At 47.0% G+C, this 25,579-nt stretch overlaps 1 protein-coding gene across 4 annotated transcripts in view; it reads right to left on the bottom strand.

The window, feature by feature from the left end:
- Nucleotides 1-23,897, bottom strand: part of LOC134809257 (collagen alpha-1(I) chain-like) — a 216,527-nt gene extending 192,630 nt beyond the window's left edge. For all 4 annotated transcript variants that reach the window (XR_010154530.1, XR_010154529.1, XM_063803692.1 and 1 more), the window contains exon 1: nucleotides 23,150-23,897. Coding sequence is in view for 2 of the 4 variants with exons in the window: in XM_063803692.1 (XP_063659762.1) it covers nucleotides 23,150-23,800 (651 nt within the window). In the remaining 2 variants the exon portion in view is untranslated. The remainder of the gene's footprint in view (nucleotides 1-23,149) is intronic.
- Nucleotides 23,898-25,579: the final 1,682 nt, after the last annotated feature.

Here is a 25,579-nt window from a genome sequence, read left to right on the forward strand (position 1 = left end):
TTCCCATTGCCCCAGTCTCTCCCAGAGCTCAGACACACTCTATACCTTCCCATGGAAACAAAAAAGCCCCCAGGTGAGTGTTTTTGGCTGATGTGTGAGTTTGACATCCAGCACTGGCACATCCACCGTGTGACACTTGGGACATCACTCAACTCATCACTTGCTCTTTTCCCAAGCAAGTACCAAACTGAAGGCCCATCAGGTGCCAGCAGCCATGCCAGGGACAGGGATGACAAAACACCAGAATGAGCCTGCTCTCAAGAATTAGAGGCACGCCAACAGATGAATGGAAGACGATGGGTTACTATGCCAGCAGAAAAGGTCCTGGGAGGCTTTCTAGAGGCGATGGTGCCTGTGTTGGGCCTTTAAAAATAAGCAAGAATGGACCAGAAGGGGAGAAAATGCGGCACAGGCAGAGAGGCCAGGGGTTGATGCTTCCTGGGCCCACACCAGGCACCAGGCCTGTTCAAAGCATCTACAGGAATCAGCTCATTCACTCCTCACAACCATCCCTATGAAATAGGTTCTATTATTTTCCCCATTTGATAGACGAGGAAACTGAGGCACAGGGCAAATTGCATTGTCCAAGGTCATTCTATTCATAAGTGGCTAAGCAATGCAGTCTGGCTCAGATTGGGGGTTTCCCCTATGGTCTGTGAGATGACTGCCCTTAACCACTGCACACCATGGCACCTGCCCATGCAAGCGCATGCTGTGCTTGTGAACTGCAAGCAAATGGTGCAATCTGGACCACCCCGGATACCCCAAAGGTCACCTAAATGCAGGAAGCTGAAGGAAGGGAGTCTTCAGGACAGCCGGGACCCACTAGAGATTCAAACTCTCACCCGATACTCTTCAATCCAAACATATTAGGTTGGTCAAAAGTAATGGCAAACATCACAATTACTTTTGCACCAACCTAAAAACCTATAGTCATCCCACAGGTATCTGCCGACGTGTGTCCCCCAGCAGAGCTGAGTGGGCAGGGCTGGGGTGAGCAAGGAGTGAGGAGGAACGGGTGGAACAGGGCATGGGCACGAGCCCTATCGCCTCAGACCTCATCTCAAGCCACGGGGAAGATGATGAATTCTAAACCCCAACACTCAGACACATACTAGGGAGACAGCTGACCTCCCATGGAAGTCACATTGAAAGGTTAGGACAAGATGGCAGGGACCAGGAAGCCATGTTCAGGAGAGAGGGCAAGAAGAGGGCATTAGCTTCCTAGGCCTGCCATGACAGAGACGTTGATTGTCACAGTTCTGGACACTAGAAGTCCAAAATCCAAAGTGGTGGCAGGACTGCACTCCCTCAAGAGACTCTGGGGAAGGATCCTTCCTTGCCTCTTCCAACTTCTGGTGGCTCCGGGCGGCTTCCTGGCTTGTGGCTGCATTGCTGCAATTCTGCCTCTGTCTTCGTGTGGCATTCTCTGTGTGCCCACACCTCTGTATCTGAACCATTGGATCTGGGGTCCACTATAATCCAGCAGGACCCCTTCTTATCTGATGACAACTGCAAAGACCCTATGTCCAAAGGCGGCCACATTCTGAAGTTCCAGTGACATGAGTGTTTGGAGGGACAGTATTCAACTCACCCGCATAGGGCTGAACATAGGTCAAGGGTCTTGGCACTGAAGAGGAGCAAACAAAGGGAAAAAATATAGCAAGGTGTATGACAGTAAAGAAGATGTGCTATCTTTTTGGTTGGGGGGATGCAAAAATTAGCACGCCTGTGCTTATATAAACCAATACTGCAAGAAACCGCAAAAAAAAAGTATTAATAGGGCCGAGAGCAGTGGCTCGTGCCTGTTATCCCAGCACTTTGGGAGGCTAAGGTGGGTGGATCGCTCGAGGCCAGGAGTTCAAGACCAGCCTGGACAACATGACGAAACCCTGTCTCTACTAAAAATACAAAAATTGCCCAGGCATGGTGGTGGATGCGTGTATTCCCAGCTACTTGAAAGGCTGAGACACAAGAATTGCTCGAACCTGGAAGGCGGAGGTTGCCGTGATCCAAGATCGCACCACTGCACCCCAGCCTGGGCAACAGAGCAAGTCTGTCTCCAAAAGAAAAAAAAAAGAGAGAGAAAAGTATTAATATTTACCCAAGAGGATAGAAAACTAGGGTATTAAGGGATGGGGTGAGCACAAGACTGCTCTATGTGTACTTCATTATAATCTTTTTAATCTTGAAACCATGTAAAGGCATTATTTATCCAAACAAAGAAAACTTAAAAACAATGTTTTGGAAGTGAAAATTACAAATGGATGAATCTCACAAACATAACAGTGAACGAAAGACACCAAATACAATCAAGTACATCCTGTGCGATTCCTTACTATCAAGTACAAAAATACATCTATGGGGTTAGAAATCAGGATTGGGGTTGCCCTGAAGGGGGCGCAACAGGAAAGTTTCTGGGGTCCCAGCATGTTCTGTTTCTAGATCTATGTGCTGGTTACATGGTTTTATCCCATTTGTAAGAATTCATCAAGCTGTACAAATACAATAACGTACACTTTTCTGTATGTATGTTATATTTAATTTCAATAATTTTTTAATTAAATACATATATGGCCAGGTGCGGTTACTCACGCCTATAATCCCAGTACTTTGGGAGGTTGAGACAGAAGTAATGCATGAGGCCAGAAGTTTGAGACCAGCCTGGGCAACATAGTGAGACCCTGTCTCTATAAAAAATTTTTTAAATAGCCGGGTGTCACGGCATGCGCCTGTAGTCTCAGCTACTCAGGAGGCTGAGATGGGAGAAGACCGTATCTCTATATAAATTAAAAAGTATTTTTTAAAATAAGTAAATATATACATAATGTTAGTGTATAGCTTCCTATCTGTAAAATGGGGATGATATCACCCCGTTTACAGCAAAGCTCTCCTGCCTGAGGACGCCCAGAATTCCAAGGAAGAACACAGAATGCTGTCATCATTCAAGCCCAATGTCATGCACGTCCATGTCACATGCTCTAAAAGATTTTTCCAAAAGAAATATGGACATGACAATGTTTTCATTAATGCTGCCTTGGTTTCGAAAGAGATTTGGCCCCTTATTGTCAAAGCCTGAAATTTTAGCTGCAAAGCAAGCGGGGAGGGGTCCCTGAAAACGTTTTTATGTATTTCTCACTGAAACAAAAGACCAAAAATGGACTTTCCCCAAGAAGTGGTGGGAGGAGGGGCAGCCTGCACGCATCGTCCCTGCACGGCCGCTCATTCCAGCCACCTACCATGCCTCCCGTAATGGAAACACCACATTTAAACAGGTGTCGTAACAGTAAAGGGGCCCCATAAATGGGAAACCCAGGAGGCCTCTCGGAGCTGGACAGCTGGTGCGAAAGGGAGGGTTACAGACCTAAGTGGTCCCCAGACTTCCGGAGTCTGCTATCCTTCACCTCACACACTCTTAAACGTCCATTTGCCTCCAAGAGCACACACACACCACATACATTAAATCTCTCAACAGGAAATTTCTTCCATTCTTAAACGGTCTCGACTAAATAAAATACCTTTGACAGAGTATTCTGAGGCACTGGATTGTATTAAATGACAGGGGAAGAGAGGGAATGGGTTAGTTATTTTTTTTTTTTTTTTGAGACGGAGTCTTACTCTGTGGCCCAGGCTGGAGTGCAGTGGCACGATCTCAGCTCACTGCAAGCTCCACCTCCCGGGTTCACGCCATTCTCCTGCCTCAGCCTCCCGAGTAGCTGGGACTACAGGCGCCCGCCACCATGCCCGGCTAATTTTTTGTATTTTTAGTAGAGACGGGGTTTCACCGTGTTAGCCAGGATGGTCTCGATCTCCTGACCTCGTGATCCGCCTGCCTCGGCCGCCCAAAGTGCTGGGATTACAGGCGTGAGCCGCCGCGCCGGGCCGGAATAGGCTAGTTATTCTGTACTAAACATTCTGCTCAGTTTAGCAGAGTCACATAGACACTCCGGACTGCTTCACAGAGGGACACGAAATGAGAAGGGGGAGGGCAATGTGGTGGCCCTGGCAGACGCAGAATTCAGGGGAGGGTGAGAATCAGTGAATCCCAGCCACATAAGCACCCAAGTGCTGCTGGCAGTTGATGAGAGTGGATTTCATCGCACCCAGGTTGTGTGGCCTGTCACGGATCTAATCTCTTTGCTTCTCCAATTTTTCATCGGTAAAATGGGATGGCAGTACTCACCTTTTGAGGACTTCTTAATGATAACATGTAAAGTATCAAAAAGGCCCAGTGCACGCTGTGGTACGCACCTGTAATATCAGCTACTTGGGAGGCTGAGGCACAAGGATCACTTGAGCCCAGGAGTTCAAGACCAGCCTAGGCAACATAGTGAAACCTCGTCTCAAAAAAACATAAAAAAAAAAAAAAAAAAAAAAAAAAAATTAAGGCCTAGCACAAAGGAAAGGATCAATAAAAGGTAGGAAGTACAGGCCGGGCACAGTGGCTCACGCCTATAATCCCAGCATTTTGGGAGGCCAAGGCAGGTGGATTACTGGAGGTCAGGAGTTCAAGTCTAGCTTGGCCAACGTGGTGAAACCTCATCTCTACTAAAAATACAAAATTAGCTGGGTGTCGTGGCATGCGCCTGTAATCCCAGCTACTCGGGAGGCTGAGGCAGGAGAATCACTTGAACCCAGGAGGAGGAGGTTGCAGTGAGCCAAGATCACGCCATTGCACTCCAGCCTAGGCAAAAAGAGCAATACTCCATTTCAAAAAAAAAAAGGTAGCGAGTACAATGGTTATAGTCCTAAACACCACTTATAAAACTATTCAAGTGGCCGGGAGAGGTGGCTCACGCCTATAATCCCGGCACTTTGGGAAGCTGAGGCAGGAGGATCGCTTAAGCCTGGGAGTTTGTGACCAGCTTGGGCAACATACAGGGACCCCCATCTCTGCAGATGAGGCTCTCTTATGTCCAGCCTGCTCACTTCTTAAACTTCTGGTTCATAAAATCAAAGACTCAAGACACTGGAAGCTAGAAAGGACCTCAGAAACAACATCTCACAGATGAGGAATCCAAAGACAGTTGTTTATAGTTTTCTTTTGTTTGTTTTTTTTCTCTGAGGCGTAAGAAAGATTTAAGTGATAAGATAATGATAGTGTTTTGTAAACATTTAAAACAATGTTTAAAGTAATAAACACGAAAAGTAAAGTCTACCTGAAAAGTAAAGAAATGGAGAAAGAGAGAGAGCCGGAGATATTGTTCAATTAACAGCAACAAAATAAAGTGAAATGATTAAGATTCCGTTGCTAGTTAGGCTGTGGTGAGTCCAATATACTTATTATTGATAAATTCATATATGGATATATACATCAACTGATGAAGACCAATCAAGCTTCTGGAAGGCAGTTTGGCAATTCAAATCAAGAGCTATTTTTTACAGTGTCATATTTAATACATATCGAATACAGATCCCACATCCTGGGAATTTATCCTGAGAAAAATATGTTTAGAAAAGCAAGCAAGCAACAATATATACTTAAAGAATGTCAGGCTGGGCATGGTGGCTCATGCCTTAATCCCATCACTTTGGGAGGCTGAGGCGGGCAGATCACTTGAGGCTAGGAGTCTGAGGCTAGATTGGGCAACATGGCAAAACCCCTTCTCTACAAAAAATACAAAAGTTACTCCAGGTGTGGTGGTGCCCGCCTGTAGTCCCAGCTACCCGGAAGACTGAGGTGGGAGGATCGCTTCAGCCCCAGAGGTTGAGGCTGCACTGAGCCAAGATCATGCCACTGCACTCCAGCCTGGGCAACAGAGTGAGACCCTGTCTCAAAAAAAAGAAAAAAGAAAGAAAAGAAAAAGGTCAAAAAAGATTATTAAAATAGTGATAAAATAATACTACATAAATGTTCAATTACAGAAGAATAGTTAAGTAAATTATGAACTCACTGAAATGTATGACCATTATAAATGAGAAATATGAGGATAAAGTGGCTACAATATACAGGCTAATGGTGTAACATTACCTGAAAAGAAACAAAATACAAAGCTGTATCTATTTAAGAGTTACAATTATATAAAAAGTACATCCAAAATATGGATAAGAAAAAACAGAGAAAACCAAAAGCAACCAATGTGTTGCTATCCTAGGAATGCAGAAGAATGTCTCCTTTTAAATGCATTTTATTGTTCTTGCAAAAATCATGCAGTCAATAAAAATACATTTTAAAAGAGTAAGCTAATCCATGTGCAGCACAAAATCCCTTTTGAAGCTAAGTGCTTGCCCAACTGCCTAGAAAAATAGGTTGGGAAAGTCAAGCAAAGGCCTGAATCCTTATCAGATCTCAATTAGCAATTTCCTCACTTTCCCTAAAACCAGTGCCCTCACCCCTCCCTCTGTGGTCATGCGCAATGAAGACTATGCCCTCAACCCTTGACCCAACCACAGGCATTCAAGCCAGGCTCCTCCCATGAAGATCTCCTTCATTCTTCTGAATGCTTAGTAATGGGTACAGCAGTCCAGGTGCGGTGGCTCACGCCTGTAATCCCAGCACTTTGGGAGGCCGAGGCGGGCGGATGACAAAGTCAGGAGTTCGAGACCATCCTGGCTAACATGGTGAAACTCCGTCTCTACTTAAAAATAAAAAAAAAAAATTAGCCGGGCGTGGTGGTGTGTGCCTGTATTCCCAGCTTCTGGGGAGGCTGAGGCAGGAGAATGGCATGAACCCAGGAGGAGGAGCTTACAGTGAGATCGCGCCACTGCACTCCAGCCTGGGAGACAGAGCGAGACTCCGTCTCAAAAAAAAAAAATAAATAAATAATAGGTACAGCATTGTGGGATCATCTGACCTCTGAGGCAAAATGTTTTCTCCTTGAGGTTAGGGAACTCAGCTTCTCTCTATTTCTACTTGCCCCCCAACCCTTACTACTCCTCCCTCAAGGTTCATCCATGATTTTCTACACATAGGCTCAGTATCCAGGTACAAATTCTTCTGCAACCATTTGCAGGTTAGGTCCTGGGCTGCTCAGTCCCTGTGACACTTTTTAAAAACCCAGGTCCACGGTTGGGCACAGTAATGCCTGTAATCCCAGCACTTTGGGAGACTGAGCAGGGCAGATCACTTGAGGTCAGGGGTTCAAGACCAAGGCCTGGTCAACATGGCAAAACCGTGTCTCTACTAAAAACACAAAAATTAGCCAGGATGGTGGTGCGCACCTGTAGTCCCAGATACTCGGGAGGCTGAGGTAGAAGAATCACTCAAACTCGGGAGGCGGAGGTTGCAGTGAGCTGAGATTGCGCCACAGAACTCCAGCCTGGGTGACAGAGCAAGACTCCATCTCAAAATAAATAAAAAATAAATAAAAATAAAAACAGGTCCAGAAGGGCTCACCTTGGAATCAATGGCATATCGGTGCGATGTTTTTCTTGGTTTTCCGGTTTCTGTTTATCTGCTGGTTCCAAACTGCTTGCCTACCCTGCTCCCCGCTCAGAGTACATGCTGCCTCATGTTGCCTCTTCCTATACATCAGTTTCACCCTGGCTGGAAACTGCTCATCAGCAAGTAAGAGAAACTTTCTTCTCCAATGCGCCCATAGGGAAGTTGCCCTCTCTGATCTCTCCTGAGTAAAATCCCCTTTTCACTTTGGGCTTCTCGTCCCACAGTCGCCACCATTCCAAGCTCGCGCTCTTGGCAATGACCTGTGCATCATGCGTACGTACAGACTGCTGAGTTACAAATCGGGGCAAGTTTATCCAAACGCAGGCCAAGCTCCTCCACAGCAGTGCCGTGGGAGATGAGTGTGGCTGAGACCTTGCCATCTAAGAGTTGGCGGTCTAGCAAGTGTCCACAGAGACCCAAGCTAGACTATAACAACACACAGAAAAGAGTCATGAAACATTATAACGATTCAGAAGGGACAGGACGACTTCAAGTCACGGAGGAAGCAGAACATCGAGGAAAACTGTAAGAAGATGGCTGATTTCAACCAGACCTAGAAGAGGAGGTAGATTTTGACATGCAGAAATAGGAATGTCCCAGATCTGGAAACAGTGTGAGCAAAAGAATAAGAAAACAGGATATATCCCCGAGGAGAAGTAACTCCTGTTTCACTGGCTCAAAGGATTTGAACAAGGAGTCCTGTCAGACAAGATTGAAAAACAAGGTCTGGACCAGTAGGGCTAGCCATAGCCACTGAAAGTTTAAAACACAGGTGGCATATCAGAGCTAAGCTTTCAGAAAATCAAGCTTCTTAGCACTGAGGACATATCCATATTACACGTCCTTAACCAATTTAAATAGGCAGTCTAAGACCCAGCACAGTGGCTCACGCCTGTAATTCCAGGACTTTGGGAGGCCAAGGTGGGCAGATCGTTTGAGGTCAGGAGTTCAAGACCAACCTGGCGAACACAGCGAAAACCCATCTCTATTAAAAATATAAAAATTAGCTGGGCATGGTGGCAAGTGCCTGTAATCCCAGCTACTCCGGAGGCCGAGACAGGAGAATCGCTTGAACCCGGCAGGCGGAGGTTGCAGTGCCAAGATCATATCACTGCACTCCAGCCAGGGCGGCAGAGGGAGACGGTCTCAAAAAATAAATAATAAATAAATAAATAAAAATAGGCCACGTGTGGTGGCTCACGCCTGTAATCCCAGCACTTTGGGAGGCCCAGGTAGGCAGATTACATGAGGTCAGGAGTTCAAGAGCAGCCTGGCCAACATGGTGAAACCCCACCCCTACAAAAATACAAAAATTAGCCGGGCACGATGGTGGGCGCCTGTAATCCCAGCTACTCAGGAGGCTGAGGCAGGAGAATCACTTGAACCCCGGTGGCAAAGGTTGCAGTCAGCTGAGATCGCGCCATTGCACTCCAGCCTGGGTAACAGAGCAAGACTCCGTCTCAAAATAAATAAATAAACAAGCAAACAAACAGGCAGTCTAACAGAGCAGCTGGGCATGGTTATGGGTTGAACTGTAGCCCTCAAAAAAATATATGTCAAAATCCTGGCCAGGCGCGGTGGCTCACGCCTGTAATCCCAGCACTTTGGGAGGCCGAGGCAGGTGGGTCACAAGGTCAGGAGATCGAGACCATCCTGGCTAACATGGTGAAACCCCATCTCTACTAAAATACAAAAAATTAGCCGGGCGTGGCACCATGCGCCTGTATTCCCAGCTTCTGGGGAGGCTGAGGCAGGAGAATGGCGTGAACCCGGGAGGCGGAGCTTGCAGTAAGCCAAGATCACGCCACTGTACTCCAGCCTGGGTGACAGAGTGAGACTCCATCTCAAAAAAAAAGATATGTCAAAACCTTAATCCCTGGCACCTGTGAATGTGAGCTTCTTTGGAAACAGGGTCTTTGCAGATATAATCAAGTTAAGAAGAGGTCATACTGAATTAGGCTGGGCCCTACAGCCAATAGCTGATAACCTTGTAAGAGAAAGGGGGAGATGTGGAAACAGACACACAGACACACATGGAGAATGCAGCCACGTGATAATGTCAGAGATTGGAATGATAATGTGACAAGCCAAGGATTGCCTGGAGCCACCAAAAGCTGGAAGAGGCAAGAAAAGAATTTTCCCTAGGGCCCTCAGAGGGAGTGTAGCCCTGTTGACACCTTGATTACAGACTTCTAGCCTCCAGTTCTGTGAAAGAATAAACTTCTGTTGTCTTAAGTCACCAGATTGAGGTACCTTGTTACGGGGAGGAAACTAACAAAAGACATGAATTAAATGTCTTGGAAATCATCAATGCTTTGGGACATTCAGAGAAGATGGGATCATTCATGAACCAGGAGGCAATCCTAGAGAAAAGCTGAGGTCATGAGACACAACCATGATTGGGACTGTGGATATAAGACTAGTGTCTAAGGAGAAAGGGGAAAAAAGGGGAGGCACTCAACCCTCCAAGGTCAACAATGTTCTGATGACTGAGGGTCTTGGTTCAATCCCAGCCTGAAAGGATCCATTAATAGCACTAATCCTTCCATTGAGATTTAATCACTGGGCTCCTCTGTGGCCCCCACTGGCTTTCTCATCTTTGTTCACTCTGACAGAGCCCACATATTCTTTATTCTTCCCAAGGTCCTTGTTGTTAAGAGGAACACTTTGTGATTAATCTCCATGTGTAAAGTGGATTACAAAACGAGAAAATATGACTTTGGGGGGCTTAAGTGTCCACTAGTCACACCCATTCAAAGATGAAGGTGTATATTCATTAATGTGATTTTTCTGATTATACAAGTAACTACTACTCATCGCAAAATCTTTCAAAGTTAGAGAAAATCATACAGAAGAAAATAAGTTGCTTTTATACAGGAAGAGAAAAAAATTGTTTTAATTTATTTTTTAAAAAATTTTTTAATAAAAGAAAATAACAACCACCCTTAATCTCAACACTAAAGAATATTTATAATGGGTATTCTGGCACACTTTATGTAATGAAAAGAGGTATTTGTAATTTAAAAAAAAAAAACTGTGATGGAATCTTCCAGAAGAATTACCCAGGCAGAAGGAAAAAAAGATGTTAAAAAGAAACCAGAGGCCAGGCTCAGTGGCTCACACCTGTAATCTCAGCACTTTGGGAGGTCCAGGCAGGCAGATCACGAGGTCAGGAGTTCGAGACCAGCCTGGCCAACATGGCGAAACCCCATGTCTACTAAAAATACAAAAATGAGCCAGGCATGGTGGCGCATGCCTGTAATCCCAGCTACTCAGAAGACTGAGGCAGGAGAATCGCTTGAAACCAGGAGGTGGAGGTTGCAGTGAGATGAGATCGCACCATTGCACTCCAGCCTGGGTGACAGAGCAAGACTCCATCTCAAAAAAAAAAAAGAAAGAAAGAAAGAAAGAAAGAAACCAGAGCATGCCTGAGAAAAATGGAGAAGGGTGGGCCCATGTAATCAAAGGCTATTAACCATTTTAACACTGCTAGAGGTCAGAAATATTTTATTCATGGCAAAGGAAAAAATTCAAGGATATGCATGTCACAGCATCTACAGTGGGAGTAAAAACTATTAAACCTGACTCTCCTCTGCTCCAGAATTCCACGAAGTAACTTGTTGAAGCTTGAAAAACCTTGAGTTTTCAAGTTTTTCCCAAATTAAAGTTCTCTAGCAACCATAATGCAGCAACCAAGACCATATCTTATACCCTTGAAACAACTTTCCCCAAAGCCCTGTCACTGTCTCAGCTGTCTCAGCTGCAGGGCTGTGCCCCAAAATAGTGGGGGGGCTGGCTCCTATGTTGTAATAAAGATAAGGTCCAGGCATTCCAGCTTACTAGTTGCTAGTTGCTAGGAGGCTCATAAATTCACTTTTCCTGACTTGGATGAGATTCAGAACTGCTGTATCACAGGCTGAGAAGACATGGATCACTACAATTAAAATTCAGTCTGTCCAAAAGGAACAATTTTAGCCCTTCCCACTCTAATAAGCTACATTAACTGGTCCTGTTTTAAAGAATGGGCAGTTAACTGGGATCTCTAAAGTCTTTGTCATGAAGACTGCAGGTTCCTCATGCTAACCAGCAACTTTTATAAACAAAGTATATCTGGTTTTGAGCCCATCTTCCAAGAAAGAGACAGTCATTTGTGTATTCTTACTTGAAGTGCACTGAAATTGTGGCAACAGACTCCCACAAACCTTTAAGATAATTTGAATTGTTTGATACAATTGGTGAGGTTTCACAGGGCCAAGGTTGCAGGCAGATCCAACCCTCAAAATTAAAGCAATTAGCTGTCCGTCAGCAGGGGGAAAAAAAGGAAAAAAACTACAGGGTGAGGATTTTCAATCTACTTTTAAGGAATTCGATTGTTAAATTGTTTAGTTAACTAAGAACCACAGTTACAAGGTTTTAATTTTTATAATTACAATGGAATGTTAAAGTTCAATTGATATAATTGTGGCACTGAAATTGTAACCTCTAATCACAGAGATTTCAAGATGAGATAATTATTTGAACATTCACACATCTTTTCTAAAATGTCATGGTAGACCATGCATCACACTCGGAACGTTTTCTGAAAATATTTTCAATGCTCGATAAACTGCTTAAGAGGAGTAATTTTGTAATAATCATCCAGCAATATATTAACCATAACAGATTTGAGGGTTAAGGATGAGCTTTGCTTGACAGTTATTAGCAATATCCAGAAGACATTAATTGAAAGAACTTGCTCAAGCACAGAAAAGCCCAAAACACCTGAAATTATTATCTAGCTTTAAAGAACTTTCTACTGTATAAAAGGAAGATACACTTTCTTAATTTAATTCCAGCTAAAATAATAACCAAAAGCTGATGCCTCAAGATAGCTCAGTTCCAAGTATCTAGAAAGTACAAGATTCTTTCCTAAGACATTTAAACGTGATCTCGAATAGTATTTGTTATTTGTGTCTTTTTTTTTTTTTTTTTTTTTTTTGCTGAGAGAGTCCCGCTGTGTCACCCAGGCTGGAGTACAGTGGCGAGATCTCAGCTCACTGCAACCTCCGCCTCCTGAGTTCAAGCAATTCTCATGTGCCTCAGCCTCCTCAGTAGCTGAGATTACAGGTGTGTGCCACCACACCCAGCCAATTTTTGTATTTTTAGTAGGGACGGGTTTCGCCATGTTGGCCAGGCTGGTCTCGAACTCCTGACCTCAAGTGATCCGACCACCTCAGCCTCTCAAAGTGTTGGGATTACAGGCGTGACCCACCGTGCCAGGCCATCTGCGTCTTTTAAATGTGGGGTTTCTCAACCTCAACCTTTTGTTGTTGTTGTTTTTTTTTTTGAGATGAGAGCCTCGTTCTGTCACTCAGGCTGGAGTGCAATGGCACAATCTCAGCTCACTGCAAACTCTGCCTCCTGGGCTCAAACAATCCTCCTGCCTCAGCCTCCCAAGTAGCTGGGACTACAGGCATGCACCACCATGCCCAGCTAATTTTTGTATTTTTTTCTAGAGATGGGTCTTCACCATGTTGGCCAGGCTGGTCTCGAACTCCTGGCCACAAGCGATCCACCCACCTCAGCCTCCCCAAGTGCCAGCATTGCAGGCATGAGCCACCGTGACAGGCCAAGCTGAACATTATTGACTATGGACCTGATCACTGTCCTGGTGGGCTGTTCTATGCACTGGAGGATGTTCAGCAGCATCACTGGCCTTTACCCACAAGATGCCACTAGAACCTCTCTAGCCATGACAACCAAAAATATCTCTAGACATTGCCAAATGTTTGGAGGCAAGGCTGCCCCCCAGTTGAGAGCCTCTGTATTAATAAAACACAACAAAAACTACCACCCAGCAAAAGTTTAACACCCAAAAGCTGATACCGAAGGTAGTTCACTTCCAAATCTCATTGCAAATATTTCCTTCAAGAAGCTCTGATAAATAAAATAACTGAGTGATTCAGAGTTTTTTAAGTAAACAAAGTTTTGCTTTTTTTAAGTGTGAAATTGGTGTTTTAAAACAAAATGTTTCCTGTGTTCCTTTTCTTGATCTATAACTTAATTAGTCATGCCAGAAGTGTAGAAAAGGAAATGTAAATTACCATACCACCTACCTATGTAGTGAAAAGTATTGGCAGAATCATGACTAAGTAAACATTTTGTATTGGCAGAATCATGACTAAGTAAACATTTTTTATTGACTTTCAGCTTTTAAAAATAAATATGCATACGGCATCATCAAGAAAATTAAATGACAACCCACAGAATGGAGAAAATGTTTGCAAATCATATATTTGATAAGGGACTTATAACTAGAATAGATAAAGAATTCTTACAACTTACTAATAAAAAACAAAAAAAATTAAAAATGAGCAACATGTCTGAAGATACATTTCTTCAAAGAAAATATACGATTAGCCCACAAGCACATGAAATGATGTTCTGTTCAATGACATTATTTATTGGAGAAATGCATATCAAAACCATGAGGAGATACAGCCGCTCATCCAATAGGATGGCTATAATCAAAAAGACAGACAATAACAAGTGTTGGCAAAGATGTAGGAAAATTGGACTCTTTATGCACTGCTGGTGGGATGTAAAATGGTGCACCCACTTTGGGAAATAATCTGGTAGTTCCTCAATACGTTAAACATAGAATTACGTATGACGTAGCAACTCCATTCTTAGGTTTACATCCAAAAGAATATTTTTTTAAAAGGCCGGGCGTGGTGGCTCACGCCTGTAATCTCAGCACTTTGGGAGGCCAAGGCAGGCAGGTGGCCTGAGGCCAGGAGTTCGAGACCAGCCTGGCCAACATGGTGAAACTCTGTCTCTACTAAAAACACAAAAATTAGCCAGGCATGGTGGCATGCATCTATGGTCTCAGCTACTCAGGAGGCAGAGGCAGGAGAATTGCTTGAACCTGGGAGGTGGAGGCTACAGTGAGCCGAAATCATGCCTGTGCACTCCAGCCTGGGCGACAGAGCGAGATTCCGTCTCAAAAGAAAAAAAAAAAGAATTAAAAAAAAAAAAGATATTCAAACAAATACTTGTGCCATATTCATTCATAACAGTAACTACACACAAAGGCCAAAAGGTGGAAATAACCCAATGTCTATCAACTGATACATGGATAAACAAAATGTAGTATACCCATACAATGGAATATTATTCAGCCAGAAAAAGGAGTGAAATACTGACACACGTCACACTACAGATGAACCTTGAAAACATGATGCTAAATGAAAGAAGCCGGTCACAAAAGACCACATATTTAGGATTCTATTTCTCAGTAATGTCCAGACTAAGCAAATCCATGGTGACAGAAAGTAGATTAGTGGTAGCCAAATGCTGGGAGGAAGGGTAGAGAAAGGAAGCGACTGAATGGGTACAGGGTTTCTTTTGGGGTGATGAAAGTGTCCTAAAATCGACTGTGGTGATGGTTGTACAACTCTGTAAATTTATCAAAAACCACTGAAATGTCTACTTTAAAAAGAGGTGGAAGTATATCTTAATAATACTGTTATAAAAATAAAAACAATCTATAGAGAAAACCTAGAAGACTTAATCATGATTACAGAAATACAATGTACCAACATAACATTACCACTCCTGACTGCTGACGTTGCTGGGGGTAGAGCCGGGAAGAAAGTTAAGGAGAAAAAGAGAAGATCAGGACATCCATTTCTAATTTCACAAGGGCAGGGAGGGATTAAAAGTCACTGTCATTGGTTGATGTAACTAAATTAAAGGTCTATGTCAGTAATATAAAGACTGAAGAATAATCAATTCAAGAACCATAAGGCCAGGCGCAGGGGCTCACGCCTGTAATCCCAGCACTTTGGGAGGCTTGGAGGAGGGTGGATCATGAGGTCAGGAGTTCAAGACCAGCCTGGCCAAGATGGTGAAACCTAGTCTCTACTAAAAATACAAAAAAAATTAGCCAGGCACAGTGGCAGGTGCCTGTAATCCCAGCCACTTGGGAGGCTGAGGCAAGAGAATCGCTTGAACCTGGGAGGCAGAGGTTTCAGTGAGCCAAGATCATGCCACTGCACTCCAGCCTGGGCAACAGAGTGAGACTCCATCTCAAAACAAAAACAAGAATAAAAGAAAAAAGAAAAAGAACCACGGCTGGACATGGTGGCTCACACCTGTAATCCCAGCTACTTGGGAGGTTGAGACAGGAGAACTGCTTGAACCCGGGAGGTGGAGAGATTGCACCAAGCTGCGATCATGCCATTGCACTCCAGCCTGGGGAACAGAGTGAGGCTCTGTCTCAAAAAAGAAAAAAAGAAAAGAAAAAGAAAAAAAGAAAAAGAACCATTAAAAAAAATGCCATGGCTCACACCTGTAATCCAGAACTTTGGGAGGCTGAGGCAGGAGGATCGCTTGAGTCCAGGAGTTCAAGACCAGCCTGAGCACTATAGTAGAACCCCTATCTCTATAGCAAAATATTAAAAAATTAGCCGGCCATACTGGCATGCACCTGTAGCCCCAGCTACTCCAAAGGCTGAGGCAGGAGGATCGCTTGAGCCTGGGTGCTTGAGGCTGCAGTGAGCCGTGACTGCACTACAGTCTAGGAAGCAGAGCGAGACCCTATCTCAAAGAAAAGAAAAAAAGAACCGTAAGTATAATTATCAAAAAATGTGGAGAATGAAGGAAGCAGGTGAGATGCAATTGTCACTCATTATAACAGGAAGCTGAGAATTAAATCATATATTCATACTATTTACAGATATAAAGATAATCACTAGAAGCACTAAAAACAAAAATGAACAAATGTAATTGTTTCCAGAGAATATCAGGCTGGATGGGAATAAAACAGGACCGGGGCAGAAGACTGTTAAAATACTTTTCAAGAGAAGCGCATCTGTTCTGAGTCTCTTAATGCTATATGGAATTTTTACTCTGCACTACTTTTTTTTTTTTTGAGACGAAGACTCACTCTGTCACCCAGGCTGGAGTGCAGTGGCATGATCTCAGCTCACTGCAACCTCCGCCTCCCAGGTTCAAGCGATTCTCCTGCCTCAGCCTCCTGAGTAGCTGGGATTACAGGTGTGCGCCACCACACCCAGCTAATTTTTGTATTTTTAGTAGAGACAGCGCCCAGCCTGCACATTATTTTTAGAATCAAATCGAACTTTGCATTACTTGAGTCGAAGTATCTGCATGAAATAAAAGTATAATTTATGTCAGAAAAAATATTAAACTAGATCATTACTACTGAGTAAAATTGTGAATTAAGTGTGATTTAAGCAAAACCAACTCAAGTTTGATAGACAAAAACTGCGTCCCTACTACAAAGGTAGCTGAGAGATGTAGGCTGGATCCTTAAGAGAACAAGAAACCTCCGCCAGGCGTGGTGGCTCACACCTGTAATCCCAGCACTTTGGGAGGCCGAGGCAGGCAGATCACCTGAGGTCAGGAGTTCGAGACCAGCCTGGCCAACATGGTGAAACCCTGCCTCTCCTAAAAATACAGAAATTAGCCAGGCATGGTGGTAGGCGCCTGTACAGCTACTAGGGAGGCTGAGGCACAAGAATTGCTTGAACCTGGGAGATGGAGGTTGCAGTGAGCCAAGATTGTGCCACTACACTCCAGCCTGGGTGACAAGAGTAAGACTCTATCTCCAAAAAGAAAAAAAGAGAGAGAATAAGAAACCTGTTGAAAGTCCCTACCACACCACAGTAGGGCAGACAGTAAGAATCATCATAAAAAGGTCAAAACTCTGCCATGGCAAGAATGAGCATCCAAATACCTTAATAACTTTGGAATCCAAAGAAAATTTCAGATGAAAGGAAGTGCACGTGGCACCGCCTTCATCTCTCCACCAACCAGCACAGCCGACCCCAGTTAGAACACACTTTGAAACCAAAAGCCAGATGCTGCTAACCACCAGAACAAAGCAGAATCTGCCATCAGAACAGTACTAGATAGAGTTATTTAAAACATACTCAGAGTTACAGCTGGGACACTTGGGACACAGGATTCTAAGAGACCAAAGTGGGTCATTTTTGAGCATGTCAGGTGGTAGAATTAATAATGACACCAGGCAACAGGCATGAGGAGGAGTGTCCTGGGGTACCCCAGGGAGCTTGGGGCCTTAGCAGTGTGGAGATGCACCCCTGTGGTTATCAGTACCCAGGTAGCCCATATTATGCTAAAGAACTTGCCCTCCAAATTATCACTTTCCAAAGATATCCTGTGTCCTGTGAGGAGACAGAGATGCACATTCTGCAAGAAGGAAAGAACTTACACTTTACTCCAGTTGGTTGGGTGAGGGTCCTGTTAAGTTTCAAACAAAACAAAACCCACAGAAGGTCATGGCAAGAGTAAGCCCCGTGGTTCTGAGCCTCTGAAAACACTGCCCAAAGAGTGAGTGGAAACGAGCTCATGAGACCCTCCTGGACTTTCCTGCAAGAAATTATCATTTGCCTGGAATGCGGCCACCCAGCCCAGGTGATGGCCAAAAGAGGGTTGGGTTGATAGAGATCTTGCCCCAGGATAAGCCCTGGAAGGTGAGGCCTGGGGCTGCAATCTTTCCCAACAGACACTGGAGGCCTCCAACAAGGCTCAGAGGAGAGGTTTTGCAGGGCAGACCCTCACCCCTACCTCAAGGCCCCTCAACAAGCAGACGTCACTACTGTCCCGATCCCACCTTCCCTCCTGAGCAAGCAATCGGTAGCAAATCCTGTTCACCCCATTTCCATGGTCCTGACATCTCCCCTTCCCCTAGCAGAGAGGATTCCAAGACCCACTCCTCATCGTGACCTCCCCCTGCCCCCAGATGACGTGGTGGCTTTCTGGGGCTCATTATTACCCCTGCAGAGTGGGCAGAGGAAACCAAGAGCAGGAACTAGGACTGATGGATTGATCTATGTTTACAAGGTTAGCAGCTCTCAGGCAAGGTGGGAGGGACAGTGGAAGGGAGGCAGGAGAACGCTCCTTTGGAAACAGGCTTTGCAAAGCCAGGATTTTTTGGCAGGATATCCTGTCTTCCTCATGGTCACAGAGAAGCGTGTTTTGGGTCTTTAAGGAAAAGCAACTGAATCCTCATAGCCCAATCTCCAATCAGTTTCTCCACTCATTCCAAGCTTGGACACTCAGCCCCACTGCCTCCCAGTTAGATCTTTTCCCCAGCACAACTGCATTGGAATCCTTTGCTCTTTAATAAAATCATACTCTAGCGGGGCAGAAGCTGGAATAAATAACACAGGTGTTATTTTCTTAAAACCAAAGACACTTCCCCCTCCCTTTCATCTTTCTTTCATGAATTCAAAGTGGTCCCAAACAGAAAACATCCATATTATACTTCGGTTTTGCTAGGTTCCAAAAGGCTAGGATGCCCCCACTCCAGCTACACCCAAGTCTTCCTTTAAGGAAAGAAATACTTGGTGACAGGACCAAGCCTCAAAGGGCCCTGGGCCCATTCTGAAACTGAAGATTGTGCTCAGCTGAAAGAAACTTCCTCCCACAGAGTTCTTCAATGAATCATCACTCTTTGTTTAACATCCTCTGAAAGCAGACAATTGATCGGCTCTCAGATCATGCCTGCGTAGTACCCCCACCCCCTCCACCTCTGCAATCGTTTCAGTGAGCTGAGACCCCACTCCAGGGCTCCGCGGTAGGATGCAAAGTCTCCCAGCTCTGCCTCAGCCCAGAGGGAGAAGAACCTCTTCACCTAGTGAAAGAGCTTCAAGGTCTTCTAGAAGAATCTCACACACGCACTGGAGGAATCTCTGCGGCTTCCCATGCCCACAGTCTAGGCCCTTATGAATTTCTTAATGAGGTCCCTGGAGACCGCAGGAACAGGGAAGGTCTTATGCTGGAGGGTGTGGAGGACGGTGCCAGAGGCTGGGAAGGGAATGGAAGGGGAAAACTCCACCTAACTATTAATATCGTGTACCCTTTTACACTAGAACATTGTTTTATTTTAAAAAACACTCTGTTCCTTGCTGAGTACTGCTTTATTTCTGAATGTCTCTTTTATTATTTTTTTTAATAAATGATCTGGCCTACAATGTTGATGAGAGAGAATTTGTTCTTTTTTTTTTTTTTACACAGGAGTTATAGCTTATATAAAATGGAGTATTTAGAGATGAAAAGACCTGAAGTTTGGAATTGGGAAAAACAGAAACGTTTACTAGAGCCCTGCTAATCTGATTTTTCTGGTCCGGAATTGAGGGAAAAACAAAAGGAGAGTTACCCTTAGAAACATACCTTCTACCTATTTGCTTAATTTAGAAAGAAAATGTACATGTAAATATACATGTGTGTATATAATATACACACACACATCCCCAGTGAAAGTGTGTTTTTGATACAGAAGACCAAATGACTGGAGATCATAAAACGAGGCTCTTTCTTAACCACGAGCCTGAGTCCGTGGTGTTCAGCACTTTCATGAGCATCTGTACCTGGCCCAGAGGAACCGAATTTTCTTCCTGGCTTCTCACTCCCATTCCTCTGCCCTCCTCAAACAGACAGAAGCCCCCTCTTCCCGGCACAGATTTCTAGGCAAGGCTTTGATGTGGTTCCCATGCTCTCACCTGCCTTCCTCATTTGGAAAAACCAGAGGCTTCTACTGCACATCTATGAAAGTGTTGTCTCACAAAACGTGTTTCTCCTTTAGACAGTATGATCCTTGCAGAAATCGCAGAAGTGTTAATACATGCACCTAGTAGGCCCTCAGCAAACTCTTCCAAGGAATTCCTGCTCAGGGCTCCAGGGTTTCAGTCGGCACACTAGAACTGCAGGAATCTGGGAAAAGGAGACAGGCCCAACGCTGCTTTTCCTTTCTGGTTTAGAGGGGGAGGGGAGAAGAGAGGAGCAAGGAGAGAGAACTGCAAAGGGAAAGGAGAGGAAGTCTTTGTCCGGGCTCTTTGGACGAGCATTAGAGTGGAGTTAAATTGTCAGCTAATGAGATTTCCTAACCACGTGCTCCCTTTTAAGTCTAGGCCCCCAACTGATTTGATCCCCACACAACAGCAGGGGGGAAAGAGGCCTTCAGCATCCCTAAGGGCGCGAGAATTCCCAGAACAAGTACAAGAAGGATGAGAATCATTTCTGAGAGTTCAACTTTAAATAGGTTATCATATTTATTAATTGACATCTAGCAACAATGCTACTGGCCGCGTTCCACATCAACAGCCGAATAGGGGTTCACGGGAGTCAGATTCCACTCGGGGTAACTGAGGCAGGCCCAGGGGAACAGAAGAGACAGAGCGCAATCCTGAGGGCTTCTCCAACCACTGGACAGCCTACAAGTCGAGTTTATGTTTGTTTGTTTGCCTGTTTTGGCTGGCAAAGGCCCCTGGGGCCTACATTCAAAGAATGTGTTGTTGGACCCAATAATTTATTCCAACAGGCAAAAGGGTGTTAAAACAGGAAGTTTTTTTTTTCAATAAAATCTTTGTCGTTAAGCCTGAGATCATCTGATCTGATTATGGACTGTTATTATTTTGTTTTGTTTATTTCTATATGAAACCCATTTCTCTTTTTGCCTAAAGAAAAGTAGCAGTGCAGAGCTAGTGGAGGAAAAACAACTCAAAACACATTCACAACATTTTGAAGATATTCAATGAAATTGATTCTCTTCTACCTTCCCTGCTTAGTCAACAGCCTCTTCCTTAAGTTTTATTTCTCCTCTATTCAAAGATAATTACTTAGCAACGTCGGTGTTTACCACGCAAAGGCATCCACCCTCCCTAGCCCAGCTTTTTACCTTGAGATACAAAAAAGCATATGCTGGAAACCAACAATTTACCAAACTTCTTCAGCTACAAGGCATAGCTTAAATTTCATCTCTCCTAGAAAGTGTTCCCTCCTAACCTCCAGACATCTCTTTGTTCAAACCTCCCTCCTTCCTGGACTTAATCACTTTCCACAGCAGTCATTGGTTCACTGGCAACTGCTTTCCACCTGGAAGGGTTTTTCCTTCTCCAAACCCAGGTCTGGGTCCCAGCAGAATCTTGAAGAAGAAAGAAGAAACAACTAAAACCTAATGGAAATTCAAACACATTTTTAAAAGGGCTGCAAGCGATTAGATAAATCTAATTAAACCTAAGGCCAAGTAAAACAAGTCCTGTTTGAAGCTGAGAACAACAGTCCTTCATGCCTTTTATAATAAAAAGAAATCGGGGCTGGGGGAGTGAAGAACGCAGAAAAGGAAAGCGACAAGGGGCCATCCTCTATTACAGATTTCCTCTAACACAGAATCAACAGGACTCTAATATTTCATACGTGGCTGTCACAGTGCTTTGAGGTTAATCTATATGGTCGTTTAAGCCCCGCCCCGCTAGAGGTTACTCCTTATCCCCACTTTACAGATGCGCAAACTGAGACAAAGGAAGATAGAATAGCTCGGCCGGGATCACCCAGCTTGTGAGTGACACCGAGCAGGTACTGGAACCCGGGTTTGTTTGACCTCAGCGCACAGGCTCTCAACCTCTGCTCCAACTCAAAGTATGCGCCAAGTCAGCGTGCATGGGTAACCCGATCCGGACGGCTCTGACTCGGGATGCGGCACAGCTGCCCCGCGGGGCCGCGCGGGTGTCACCGAGGCGGGCACAGACTGCACAGTGTCCCCAAGGGTTCGCGCACGTCCTTCAAGACCTGCCAGCGCGCGGGAAAAGGCAGGCTCCGAGTCAACCAGGGCTGACCCGGAGGCAAGACCAGGAGATGCGACGACTGGAACCGGGTGAGTGTGGCCGAGTCGGCGCCCCGAGGGCCGCCAGCCTGGACCCCAGGCTGGGACACGGGCGCCCCCGGGTGCAGAGGACCTAGAGGCGCCCTGCGCGGCGGGGGCTGGGCGCGAAGGCGCCGAGACGGCATCTTTCCCCTGCAGCATCCCGCCCCGCGGCCGGGGGGAGGGGGCGTCACCTGACAGCGCGCACCAACTTCTCCAGGTTCGGAGGGGGCAGGCGGCAGCCGCCGGGGCTGGGGGGCGCACGGCGCGCTGCTCTCGCCCAATGGCGAGGTCTGTAAACAAAAGCGGGCCCCACGCGGGTCCCCAGCCGGGTGGCGAGGGGCGCGGCGCAGCAGCATCGCAGCGGCAGAGCTGGTGAGAGGGCGAGGCGGGGACGGGATAGGGCGCGGGGACCCAGGGCACAGCCCCCGGGACCCGACCGCCCGGATGAGGCATTGTCTGCGCACCCGCAGGATTCCGCTTTTAATGCCCCCCTCCGGGGGCTCGTCGCGGGTCCCCAGCTCCGTGCGCCGGCCTCCGGGCTTTCCGCCCGGTGAGCCCGGCCCCGAGCGCGGCACGGATCGCCAAGGTGAGCGCCCAGGACGCGTCGCCGAGAAGCCAGGCCTGGAGGTGCCTAAGTCAGGGACCGAGACGCAAACATAGACACAAGGATGCACACGCACGCCCTCCCCGAAGTTGACAAAAATCAGCCGATAAAATACAAAGTGCCGCGGCCGCCGCAGGTCAGCGCTGACCTCCTGCTGCCGAGAGGACCGAATGCCGACGTCCGGACGCTGTCATTTCCAACCAGCGAAGACACCTGGGCTGCACGGTCTCGTCTCCCTCCTTCGCGCGAGGGATGCCTCCTCCTGCCTCCCCTCCCCGCATCTCCCCACCTCCCAAGTGTGTGAACACGAAAACAATACGTGGAAAGCCCGATCGGGGGGAGCTAGGACCCGCCGGGAGCCCCAGTGTGCGGGAGACGGGGGTCAGAACGTGCCCGGCACGGGCACCGAGGCTCCGGGCATCCTCGCCGCCGTCTCCCGGGGCGGCTCCGGCCGGACGCCCGCGCACCCCAGGCCCGCGGTACTCACCCGCGACGGTCGTCCGGGATCTCCGCGACGGGGCCAGGCACGATGCGGGACAGCCGTGCCCCTGGGGCTGCGGGCGCCAAGGCGTTCGCGGAGCTGCAGAGCTGCGCGCCCGACCGCGGCGGCGCTGCTCTGCCGGCCGCGCTCGAACCCGCTCGTGGTCTGCCAATCGGCGCTGTCAGGGCGCCTCCGCCTGCGGCCTCGGGGGCCGGGCCGCGGGAGCCCGTGGGAAACCGAGCTCCGATTGGGCCGCCTGACAATCGCTCCGCCTCCGACCAGCCAATCCGAGGCGGTGGATGCAGGAGCGGGGCGTTCGGAGTTGGGCTGGTGAGCGACTACGGGCGCACGCCGGGTATCCGCGCCGCAGCCAGGCTCGGAGCGCGCGGCTGGAGGGGCGCGGGCGGCGCGCGCTCCAGAGATGCCTTCCTGCGAGGCTCCGGCAGCGCGGCCCGGGGAGATCGCCCGCAGGCAGCGGAGGCGCGGCGGGCCGGGGGACGACCAGGGAGCCCCTAACAAAGCAGCTTTGGGAGGGCCGGAGGCCTCTGCCTCCCTCGGCGATAGGTCCGCGAAGCTGCCTGTCATCTCGCATAGGTGGAGGTGGCCAATGGCGTGCACAGACGGAGCTCTAGTTGGCGCGCGCGCGCGGCTCGGCATCGGTGGGATTGGTCGGAGGTAAAGGATTTTCCTGCCACCTAAGGCGGAGAGGAAGGGGGATCGAAACGGGGGAGGCGAAGAGTCAAAAAACGTTGTGCCTGGGACAAGTGGTCTGGCGCGGGAGGCGTGTGCCTGGCTCTAGGGGGAGACAGGAACTTTCTTACGAGAGAAAAAAATCCTAACGCAATCCCTTCCCGTGGATGCTAGAGGATGTTAGACCCTGAGCAGCCTCCAGGTAGGGCATGGTGGCCTTCACCAGTCCAGGACTCCCAGGGTTCACTTACCGTGCCCAGCAAGCGAACTTGGAATAACAGCGTGGGGTTTGGGCCTTACGCTTACCTGCTGGGCAGAGTAAGTGACTCGGGCAGGGTTCACGCAGACCTCCTGGGCTCCTCTGTAAAATCCGGAAACGACAGTTGCAGTTTACCTCTCGCAAGGTTGTGGAGAACGCGGAAACGGAGACGCTGGCGGTACAGCCTCGAGCGAAACCTTTCCCTACACGAGGCCAGAGCTTCCTCCTCTCCTGAAGAGCTCTAGACTTCCCCGTTTACAACAAAGGCTGGGATGTATGTTCCTTACACCTTGATTCCATACACACATGTTCGCCCCGGGAGCTGGGAAGGTCTGCGCTCCCGGGGTGATCTTGTTGAAAACAAAAAGAATTGCCCACGCTGTGGAAGATAAACCTAAACCGGAAAATTGAAAGTCATCCCTGATTCCTCCTTCTTCTTAACCCTCTCCCATCCATTTTTGTTAACCTCCCAAACCCATTCCTCCCATCCTGTCTCACCTGGACCTCAGTAAAGGGCTCCCATCGTCCTTCTGTCCCAGGCCTTGCCCCCTGAAATCTGTTCTCCACTTTGCAGAATGATCCTTCTAAGCAGAAAAATCTCATTTTGCGCTCCCAACTCTGGGTCTCTTTTCTTTCCCCAGAACACGTCAACCCCCAGCCCCTCCCTTCACTTCACTAATTCCTACCCTTCTTCAGATCCCAGCTTGGCCGCCAAGGCATCCATGCAGTAGGCATTGCTGAACTCCGGCTCTTACAGACCCCGGGAAGCCTCCTGTACCCTGTCAAGGTTAGATGCCACATTTCCACTTCCAGTGCTTCCACCCCCTGTGCTCCCCTCACAGCCTGTATGACACGGGGCTGAAGTTGCCTGTTGCACTGCAGCCTTCCATGGTAGCCGGAATCTTATCTATCTTCCCTGCTGGATCCCAGTCCTAGCACAGTGTTTGGCACATTTGGGGCACTGAAAAAACATGGAATCCATGAATTATAGCGGAGCTATAATTATAGGCAAGAGCTTTAAGGATTTGAAGTGCTTCTAAAACATCAGTTTGAGAAGAATGGGTAGCATGGTAGCTCTTGAACGGATGCGTCCACCAGGTTCCATGATCAGTATTACAGGGAGGTTTTTGAGTCAAGTTTGAGAGATTTTCCAAAGACACCCCTTCCAAAACCAGCCTCGTTTCAGCCAACAGCTTGGAATGGAGAATAATTCCCTTGAGAAGCTTTTCATCCCAGGACAAAGAGCCATTTCTTCACCTGTTACAAGCCACCATCTAGGGGAAATACATATATTTGAAAATGAGTAGAGGGTTTTTCCCTAAGGAAGTTTAGAAGTACATCTGGCCATCCTTAAAAGAACAGACCCTGGAGTGAGGCTGCCTAATTTCAAGCCCGGTTCCTTTCTAGCTGTTACCTAGGGCAAGTTACTTCAGGCCTCCGTGCCTCGGTTTCCTCATTTATATAAATGAGATAACAATAGTGCTTCA

Source organism: Pan troglodytes, chromosome 22, assembly GCF_028858775.2.
Source record: "Pan troglodytes isolate AG18354 chromosome 22, NHGRI_mPanTro3-v2.0_pri, whole genome shotgun sequence".
NCBI classification, from domain to species: domain Eukaryota; kingdom Metazoa; phylum Chordata; class Mammalia; order Primates; family Hominidae; genus Pan; species Pan troglodytes.